The sequence below is a fragment of the Notothenia coriiceps genome, unplaced genomic scaffold (genome assembly GCF_000735185.1).
Source record: "Notothenia coriiceps isolate Sejong01 unplaced genomic scaffold, NC01 NC01_scaffold00001443, whole genome shotgun sequence".
NCBI classification, from domain to species: Eukaryota; Metazoa; Chordata; class Actinopteri; order Perciformes; family Nototheniidae; genus Notothenia; species Notothenia coriiceps.
In genome coordinates, this window is record NW_011334144.1 from 249,798 (window position 1) to 260,344 (window position 10,547).

The 10,547-nt window shown below is 39.4% G+C and overlaps 1 protein-coding gene across 2 annotated transcripts; it reads right to left on the reverse strand.

The window, feature by feature from the left end:
- Nucleotides 1-1,155: 1,155 nt before the first annotated feature.
- Nucleotides 1,156-7,898, reverse strand: gpnmb (glycoprotein (transmembrane) nmb). Of its 2 annotated transcripts, none has more exons than XM_010789205.1 (12): nucleotides 7,692-7,898; nucleotides 6,731-6,886; nucleotides 6,509-6,649; nucleotides 5,637-5,810; nucleotides 5,399-5,560; nucleotides 4,958-5,281; nucleotides 4,601-4,660; nucleotides 4,156-4,404; nucleotides 3,353-3,458; nucleotides 2,632-2,852; nucleotides 2,415-2,505; nucleotides 1,156-2,311 (listed from the first exon to the last, which is right to left on the reverse strand). In XM_010789205.1, the coding sequence occupies exons 1-12, from the start codon at nucleotides 7,759-7,761 to the stop codon at nucleotides 2,158-2,160; spliced, it is 1,908 nt and encodes a 635-aa protein (XP_010787507.1). In that variant the 5' UTR covers nucleotides 7,762-7,898; the 3' UTR covers nucleotides 1,156-2,157. The 2 variants fall into 2 exon arrangements, with proteins under 2 accessions (XP_010787507.1, XP_010787499.1); XM_010789197.1 differs by having other exon boundaries at nucleotides 6,488-6,649.
- Between the last annotated feature and the right edge of the window lie 2,649 nt (nucleotides 7,899-10,547).

The window sequence follows — 10,547 nt, forward strand, 5'->3', positions numbered from 1 at the left end:
GTTTTGATCTACCTCTTTAGACACGTATTTGAAGTAGAGGCATTCTTCTATTTGTTAGAATTTAGCCCCCCGCCCCCTTCTTTATGCCTCCCCATGCTTCCCCCCCAGATATGAATGAAAACGTAAACTAAAATCATGTACTCTTTAGAACTTGAGAGAATAATCGAGAAAAAAAAAGTGATCAAAAATATTTTCTTTGCCAGTGTTTTATATGTACTCTTTTTGACTTAATTGAAATCCTCAACCGATGGTTATTTCTTTCTGCTTTCTATTTTTGGTGGTGTGGCTTACATGTATTTGAACTTTTGCTTGGGTTTTTTTTGTGAGAAAGGTCAAATCACGTGTTTGATTTTGCATTCAATAGTTAAAATGAGAAAAAATACAGTTAAAAAATAAAAGGGCCTTGCCTTTTCTTTCTGATTTGTAAGACTTCAAAAATAGATACAAGTCCTGTCTTTCTTTCCCTTTCGTCTTTTACAGATGCTACACTCTCTCGCTGATTTGGTAGCTAGTTTCTTCTGTTAGCATTTCTTGGCTGTGTAACGTGAAACATCCTGGTATAAGACAGATGAGGGACTGGGTCTCTGAGTTTTTTTTGGAGAAGTGATCTAACTTCAGCATGATATTCCCTACACCTCCTCTGCAACCATGATTGTGCCCCTTCACCTCCCCTTCACACACAGCTCCACTTGTCAAATGCCTCTGAATAAAAAAATAATGAAATATTGGTGTTTTCTGTTTGCTTTTTTAAGGGGACTGACACACTTTCTCTTGTGGGATATGGCTTTTATATTTTGGAAGAAATCTATTGGATTAAATGTCTTAAGGAAGATTGCTTTGTGGCACAACGGTCTATTCTTGGTCGATGCTGGAACCTGAAATCATACGCACTGTCGGTGACTTTATTTAGTTACAATTGGATATGTTCCTTCTCAGGTTAAGATTAATGATAAGACCTAAGTCTAAAACTCTCAATGCTCTTCCATTCTTATCAAAACTTGCGTTGAAACCTTGAGGGTTTTTAACATTGTGGCCCGACGGTATGTTGTGCAATAAACGGTACATAATTGTGTATAATATACAACATACTCATTATGGCATACTTTTAATACAGTGAATATAAAACACAAGCAACAAACTTTTATATGTACAGATAGACGATTTTTTTTTTATCGGGAAAAAACTGAATTCTGACTGGATGTCAATATATTTTAGAATTTCTGAGGTGTTCAACCTCCATCCGTAATCGTTTTTACAGCTTTGAGAAGCACTCTCATTTGCTTTGTGCACTGCATTTGAAAAAAAAGTGCACTTTAACAGCCCACTTTCTTTTTGTTGTGTCTTGAAGGTAACTCCAGATTTAGAAAATTCGAAATTCTCAGTCCCTTCCAAACAACCCATCCTCACTTTAACCACCTCGAAAGAGTCTTACATATCTAAGGTAATAATGTAGACACCTCTCTCTGAGTGTTTATTTTTCTCATGTTCAAACACACTACATAAAGACCTTTTAGAATTGGTACTATATGTAGTGTGTACTTTGGAAACGACTATAAGAGCTGGTGTTATGTTAAGCAAACGAGGAAACGCATGTCTCCATATGTATACCGGTGAGGGTATAGAACATTTGTCAAGGATACACTCAAGGTAAATTGCCATGGTTGATTTGTTGACATCACAGGCTTTCAAATGCTTCAACCTTGAGATAGTAATTTTATTGAATAGTAAAAAACATTACATTATTACCTTAGATATGCACTTGTCACTGTAGTATACATTTTATATTGGAAAACCATCTCAAGGAATTCGTACTTAACTGTTATAAGCAGCACTTGCCACACAGTTTGCACAAAAGCGATTCATTTGAACAATAAACGGCCACTACTTGAACCCAGTTCATCTCCTAGCAACTACAAAACACAAAACAGGAAATAAAAAGGAGCAGTGCCTGATTTGGATATTTCACAGCCTACTTTGAGAACTCCTTGCCAATCATACACTGCAGTAGCTTTACCCAACATTTAACAACTAAATTAGGACACAGAACTCCTTTAATAGTATTTCTATACAGACATGAAAATGATTCTGCTATCTTGACTTTTTAATGATTAAACTAAGCATTAAGGGCTGAAATGCTTTGGTGCAGCTTCATGGAGCCTACAGGGGGCGTCTCTCAGTCAGCAGGTGGTGGTTCTCCTCGCTGGAGGGGAAGAAAGCCTCCCTCAGACGGACCATGCGACCTCCGACCCCAGCATGGCCAAAGGCATCATCCACCAGGGGCCTACGAATGGGTCGGTACACCTTGTGACGCCTTGGAGAGAGGGAGGAGCGAGATAATGGGTGAGAGGATGGAAGGAATATTTGGTGGTTAACAGAGAGAAATTAGTGTGTATGTGGAGGCACAAACTACTCACTTGCAGACCATATAGGCAATGAATGCAAAGACAGCCACCAGCACGGCGGTTGAAGAGAGCACCACCTCTACAGGGTGTGATGTCTTGGACACTGCAGGATGGAAAGAACAGTAATGAACCCAAACCGGAAACATCAATATGTCCACTTCCTAAAAAGCTGCAAGAAAAAGAGAAAGATTGTGAAGATGCATAGTCAAGATATCTTTGTGTAACCGACCAGGTGCATCCTGGGACTTGTTGATGGTGACGGTGGTGGTGGTCAGGGTCAGGCTCCTGGAGTCCTCCAGGGTGATGTTGACACAGTAGTTGCCCGGCTCTGGAAACGATCGCATGAGGCGCACTTCACACTGCGATGATGGCGGCACGTCGTCACACATGATGCCGCGCACCTGAGTACAGGTGTGGTCTGACACAATGGTGCAGGCTGAAGTGGGGATGCTGAGGACAAGGGCATTGAAGGTCAATATAATCATCCTTTTTCATACTTAACTTTAACAAAGATGAATCTAATTTCCTTGAAAACTTATGAGTGTGAATGTTTGACTGTGACTTAATATTAACATAATGTAATCATAATCTACAAAAACAACCATTTAACTGACAGTCATTCATCTTTTGTTGTATTCATCATTTTGTATGAGCTAGAAATGTTTAAAACATAATTTATATGGAGTTTCGGACATACATACCGTACATACATATGAGAGTCAGTTTAAACACTTGAAAGCTGTATTTAAAGTTACAATTTTAGATCTCACCCAAAGGTTGAGAGGGAATAAATACAACCACTTAATGTGTGCATCATGTGTTGTAAAGCAGACTGAGGCAGACCAAACACAGCAGTAGTGCAGCTCTTGCCGTCTCACAGCAGTCAGGAAAACACTAATAAAAACTAAGTCTGTTTAACAAAGTTGATAATATAATAATGATATACTCACTTGCCCAGATATTTCACTAGGAAGCTGATGTCGGTGTTGGTCACTCTGGCAGCGGAGACCTCCACAATGCGGCTGTTTGGCTCGCTGCTCAGTGTGTGCTTGGGCTCTGTGGAGAAAACATTCATGTAGTGGTTTTAGATGTACATAATCATCTCCTCGCAACATTAAGATGATGGTGTCAGTGTATGTGGGTGTTTTTCAACATATACAAGCTGAAAAAGTAGATAATAATAATAATAATAATAATAATGACAATTTTGATATAAAACTATAATTCGTCTATAGCAGAAACATGGATAAATTATTCTGGATTTTTTTTTTATTAGATTATGTTCAAAAAGTAAAAAGGTCAATTACGTCATTAGTTCTGAAGGTATTTGGTAATTCACTTTTGAAAATAGGAGAAGTAGAGGTTTTAACCTAATGATGGTAACAAAAACATTAAGATTTATCCTTAGGAGACCAATAATGATACAAGGAAATACATTCAATGGATAAATTATTATAATTTGGACCAAAGTAGTGGCCTGACCGACCGACAAACAAGGCCACAACTGCATACCAACTAAATAAATTATGAAAGTTAAATTGTAAACTGATCCAATGTTTTATTTTTTTAAATCTCCAAATATATTTTAAACCCACTAAGTGTTCAATTAAAAAAAATGCCTGACTTTGGCGCCATCTGGTGCTGGTATCGTAAATGACACGTGACAGACAGCAATTGAAAATTGAACTGCTTTGAAAATACAGATTACGGTTCTAATTTGAACTTTTGTGACCCCTTGCAGCCCCCCACCTACCAATAATGCTGATGTTGCCCATGAAGCTCCCATGGGCGTAGCGGAAGCACTCGTTGCTGTTGCTGTTGCTGCTGCTGCGCTTGTTGCGAAGCCAGGCCAGGGCCGTGGGGTCAGACCCTGGTGCACCGGAAACAAAAGGAGGTAGGGGCTCCGTGGTGGGCACGCCTGTTGTAGTGGCAATGGGAGCAGAGGAGGACGTTAGGGGCTTGCTGGTGCTGGTCCTGGAGCTGGTGCTGGTCCTGGGTGGCACTGAAACAAGAAGAAAGTGATAAGAAATACCTCTGAATGGATGAGGATGTGTGTATGTGAGGCTAGTATTCTATCTTCAAGTTGTTGGGTCTTCATGTATATTTAATGTGTTCCTGCTCAGATACACGGACTCCCTCAGTCTCTCTTTCACTCTTATACACACCTAAACAAACACACTGACAGCTGTGACACTCACCCTGGGTGGTCTCCATCTTGACAGTCTCAGCATGAGTACCGGGCGGAGGTGTGGGAGCGTCTGTAGGAAGAGACACAGGACTACAGTTATGGCACATCTACTTTCGTGAGGTAACACTTCAATGATCGGTGCAGGGAAAGTCACTTCTTGCTTTGTCTTGTGTATCAAAGTCAAACTGCACTTCAGGACTAGTCGTGTGACAGCAGTGTTACGTTGTCTTGATCAAAGTTAACAGCCTATCGCCCTGGTCAGTTTACCAAAAATACCAAAAAGATATGTATATACTTTTTCTTAATGGCACCCTGTGTTATGTACCATGTGCACCTAGGGCTATATCTCTGTGCTCGTTTCCAGTACCAGAGTGAGGTGGTAAAGTGGAGCTCCTCTGTGTTGGGGTGGGAGCGGGAGGCGGACACTCCACAGGGAATGCTGCCTCCACCACCATCTTCACACTCATGCTCCCCAGGGCGCTGTAGGTGTGTGTGGTCACATCGCGGTGTGTCACCAGCTGGTTGCCATCTTTGAAGTCCCAGATGTAGTCAATGGCGGCTGCGGTTTTGAGGTAGCCGCTGGGGTCATGCAGCTGTACTGTGAAGACCACGTCCTCACCGCGGAAGAAAACATTCTGGGACTGGTTGACCGCAACCTTCTGGGAGATGCCGACTGCCACTGGGATCTTATCTAAGGGAAAGAGTGAGTTAGGGTAAACAATTCTCTGTTTCTTTTTGTGTTTGCTACTGTCACATTATTTAAAGGTAAATAAATTAAATGTGCCTAATCATGTGTGTTTGTCTTCACCTGTGATGTAGAAGACGGTGTTGTCAGTAGTAAGGGGGCTGTACTTCCTGCGTTCACGTTTCTTGTAGACCATGACCTCAATGACCTCTGCCCCCAGAGGGATGTTGGTGGTGTCGATGGTCAAACTGGAAGAAGATCCGTCACATGTCTCCTGGTACTGGCCTGAAAACAAAATGAGTTATTTATTTTTGTTTTTTCAACATGAATGTGTGCAAATCTGTAGACATGCGTGTCTAACCCATTGCGTGCCACACGTAGACATAGCTCTTTTGGCTCCAGTCGTTGCTCTGAGGGAAAGGTTTCCCATCTGGGAACACGTTGCATTTCGTCGCATCTGGACACTTTCCAAAGCCGTAGTCGTCCAACCAGGAAGTCCATTTGTAAACGTAACCAGAACGAACCTGTCCATTGGCTGATGAAGAGAAGAGAGTGCAGTTGTGTTATTCAAAAACTTAAAAAAGTAAACCTGCACTCATTTACATTTTTTAAATTACAATGGTTCAAATTACCCCTTGTGATGCATCATGTAATGTGACAAATCACATAGATACCTATCCCCTAACATTGAACTCTATGGATCACCTTGCAGCTTATTGTTTCGGTCCTATAGTCAGTAAATTGAATGTTTTGGTTCAGTCACACAACCCATGTTTCTAGCAACGACAGACAGTTTTTCAGCAAAATATCCACGATAAATCCATTGCACCGAAGAGCAGATAAACACCTTTAGCTAGTAAAGAGCCAGATATTTTCCTCAGGAGACAAAAACAGAGTTGTAAGGACACAGATAAAAACAACTCAAAATAATTTCTAATGTTGCTCTTTGTCTCCTTGATATTTCAATTGCAAAAGCATATTAACTATATTAACTTTATAAATTGATAATATGTTGACCTAGCGTTTACAGTGCTGCCCCCAAGTGGCCATTAAATGAACTAATGCCGCTTTACACATTGCCTGTAGATCAATTTTGAATGACTAATATTGTTTGCTGTTGCTGTCTGATATGATGCCGTGGTGTTTTGTGGAGGAAGATGATGTAATGTAATGTGTCTGTGCTTGGCCTGGTCTGTTTTTTTTTGGCAGCACCTGAGGCCTCGAGCTCCGTACCATCCTCGCAGTGACCATCCCATACAAGGTCCCCATTAGCATCCTCTTTCTGGCATGGTGGGTACTCCAGCTTTGCGGTGAACGTGATGCTAGAGCCATTGAGAGCCGGACTGTCGCTGGTCAGACGAACCTTTGGTTTACCTGCAGAAAAGTAGATGTGTTGGTACAAATATTAAAGAAATAACATAATGAATTGAGAGGAGAAAAAATGGCTTTACTCACCTTTGTGGTGCATGAGTTCCTTTGGCTTTGGGGTTAATGGAGGGTAGAGGTAATCATCCCATGGGTTGGTGTCAGGATCCCAGCCAGGAATTGGTGGAATTGGAAATGGTATCTTCCCTGCCATGGCATGCTTGTGGGGGAACATGTCAGCATATGCTGGCAAGAGAGAACAAAACACATGTTAGGACTCCCGGGCTCTTTAAAGTAGTTTGGATCCCTGAGGGAAACTGACACTTCTGGAATTTTCCAGGGTAAAACTTGTTATGGCTATTCTGCAGTTTTAAACTAAATATCTAAGAAACAGATATGATAGCCATATCTGTATGTGAAACCGTTTTATTTAACTCCATTCCTTGGTTTCTTCCTTCTGTCTAAATGTAGACTCAAGCATGAATCACATATTTTAAGGGATGACATGAACAGAGGAAAAACAACTAATTCCATCGGTGTAATTCAATTAAAGGAAAAATATTCCAGAGATTTATGGAAACTTTTTGCTGTAAGCAGATGCAGATACACAGCTCAGAACTTGACAATAATTATTTGAAACGACATGTACAGTTGTAATATTAAATACAACTTTTGTTATTTTCATAGTTATGACGACTGATGAAAACATGCCCCCCCCCCTTTGAATCCTATTAGACACCATTAGCCAAGTCTCGCGCCTTAATTAAACTCATGGGACTCTGAGTGCAGATCTGAGACCAGGTAAAACAGAAACTGTGAGACCTTGAGCATCAAACGTATATCAAACCCTTAATAACCACTGTAAAACTATATATATTTTAAAGCCAAGGCCATTAAGATTAAAACATTTTTTTAATTTTAGTGTGAATATTTTTAATTTAAGGTGTACATTTAGGAAACACATGATAAGCCTGCATTTCATTAAATGTAGTCAGACTAAATGTTCAAGACAGTATAAAATAACTTAGCTGACTAACTCTGAAGCACTTACTTTTGCGTCCATCAGCTTGGAAAACCACGCAGGCACAAACCAGGAGAATAACGAATAGCAAGCCTTCCATTTCCACTCTTCAGCAAGAAAGTGTCTTATCCAAATCTTTCCCAAAAAAATGCCTGACACATTAAATATCTAGTAGCCTAATACGTGTTCCCCGAGAGAGCTTGTGTCTCTCTCTGCCCGTTTAGCTCTCCAAAGTGATCCTCCTGCTTGTCCTGACGTCCAATAATTGAATCTGGGTCCGCTGAGTGCACAAACATGTGATGTTTCCTAACAAGACGCATCTCATCCCTCATTAGTCTGCTTTACGCAAAAACTCATGAGAGATGCAGACCGTCGGCACGCCCCCACCCTCTGACCTGAACGAATACAGCTTTTAATTCAAAGGAGCATTTATTCAACAATATAAAGATATTGTATGCTTACGAATTGATTATTTGTCTAATTAGAAAAACGCAACAATAAAGTCATGACATATTTCCTTATTGATGCAGTCTAAATTACAAATTGCTCTCCATAATTTTTTTAATCGTTGTCTTCAATTTACAGGATTAGATCCTATGGCCTGAGAAATAATCAGTGTCACATTTTACATTTAAATAACGTTTTCTTAATAACAATTACAGTTTGCCATCGATTTTATTCTTTTGATCCATTCCGGAGAAACATGTTAAATTAAAAAGTGATCGGGTGATAACGTGACTGGATTAGTCATGTCAATTTTATAGTCTACATCCCATAAATCCTAAACCGCAAATGTTCCTCAGTTATATTACGCACAGCATGGCTGCGAATCGTACAAAATGTAAAATAATTACATAATTGAGTTATCGATATTATTTTTGATTGTAAATTGTAGGCCTATTCCTAGTTTGATGGTAACCTTGAATCCTGATCACCTTAAATGTCCGCGTGTGTGTGACACTGACAGCCGAGCACATGACTGTCTTTATTACTGAATACATTGGTCTGATCGAGCTGTGTCACGGTGAAACGCAAAGAAGTGAAGTCTGGGCAGTGATTGCTCCATACTGCAGCACCAAAAGCAGAAGGAAAGCGTAAGATGTGCGCTCGTTTTCCACACCATCCAACATGTGATTATTAATTCAGCGGGTGTGCTGCTGTCACGATGCGAGTCTGGTAACTGCTTCAAAGGTAACACAAAAGGTCCCGAAACTCAAACCCACTCACAATCCATTTACTATCCAAACTATTTGATTAACCCTGAAACTCAGAGAGAAAACTTTGATCTATGTTAAAAAAAAAAAAAAATCTCACACAGATTCACGATAGCCTATTTAATTGACCGGAAAAGAATAAAGCTGCTGCTAGGTGAAGTTATAAAGGTCCCCAGAAACTATATTTACAAATAATATGTTATCCCAATGAAGTCAATGTGGTCAACAAATAGCCTACACACTTTGATATGAAAGTGTACAATGTCAGATATGCTGTGCCTGTTGTGTCTATTTTTTTTGGTACAATTATAATACATTTTTCCATTAAAGTGATTGTTTGTCTTGAGTTAATGGTTTTTGTGTTTTTGTGTGTTTTTTCTGTATATTTTGCAGCCTTGCCAAGACAATGATGTTGACTGGGTCTATTGTATTCTGAAAAACTGCATTGTGGGTGCACAACATTTTAGGAAGAAATGAGAATGGGATCATGAAACGGGGGAAGAACAATAATCTGCTTCTCAAAATAAATAAAATAATAAACGAGAGAGATGTTTTAAACTTTGATACAGCAGATAGCAACTTAACATTACAGTGTGTGACCTCAAGGTGTACTGTCGATAATCGAAAACCCAAATAATGCAATGAAAATAGGCTACCAAGGAAATTCATCTACGACTCTTTGGTTCACCGTGAGAAAACCACACTGTTATTCAAAATGTAAGGTAATCATGAAAATATATTAAGATTATTTAAAGCTTAAAGACCAAACCCATCAAAGCTGCCTAAAATGCTATCAAATAATGATCTCAAGTTCTGATTGGCTTTGTTGTTGGTGTTTTAGTAAAAAAAAAACAGTCAGACGGTAACAACTCACTAATTTATCTGCATGTGCGCAATCACGTGTTTTGAGTGATGTTAATAATTGTGCAGGCTTTTTAGGAAACATTTCTGAAACACCATTAATGTTCACCTTGAATCGTCTCTCCGTCTCGAGGAAAACCGAGCCAACTCCAGGCATCGTAAAGGCCAAGAAGTGTGACAGAAAGCCACGGAAGTCACCTCGTAAGTGGAACCTGAATTACCTTTATTTTTCTTCAAATAAACATGACATGTAGAAAAAAGGTTCGTTTGCATCAATACTCATCATCCTCCAGTAGAGGGCAGCACCACTCCGCAGCTCTCACGTTCGAAAGCTGGAAAAGGGAGTGCTGGGGCCCTTTGGTTCCCATTGTGCCAATTTTTGGGATTATAAATATTGATTGTTTACTAATATACAATTCAGTATACATTTGATAAAGTCTGGTAAAAAAAGTGTGGTATGTTAATCTGATTAAATCGTGTGATATTAATCTGAAAGTTCAAAGTAAAAAGTAATCAAAAGTGCAGTAAAAATGGTAAAGAGGCATCATAGAAACAGGATGCTAACTGACTAAAATACAACAATATGCAGAATGAGTCCTTTAACTTGTTTTAAAGTATGTGTTGATGCTTTCACTTTTTTACTTTTATTTAAGTACAATAAGAAAACAGGACTTTACCAGTAGTCTAACATTGCATTATTACTAAATAATAATGCAATTATTACAAAAGAGGAGAACTTAAGCCCAAGTTGTTTCTCCAAAAGACAGTTGTAAAACTGAAAAAAAAAAAAAACAGAAATGTCTTGTGCAGC

Bases quoted from the DNA above. Each gene is read 5' to 3' on its own strand.
- gpnmb (XM_010789197.1), bottom strand. From the start codon at position 7,761: ATGGAAGGCTTGCTATTCGTTATTCTCCTGGTTTGTGCCTGCGTGGTT. The intron at 2,506-2,631 runs GTCGGTTACACA...TCCATCCTGCAG, and splicing joins CAAGTCCCAGGATGCACCTG to TGTCCAAGACATCACACCCT. The intron at 2,312-2,414 runs GTGAGTAGTTTG...CCTCTCTCCAAG, and splicing joins ATTGCCTATATGGTCTGCAA to GCGTCACAAGGTGTACCGAC.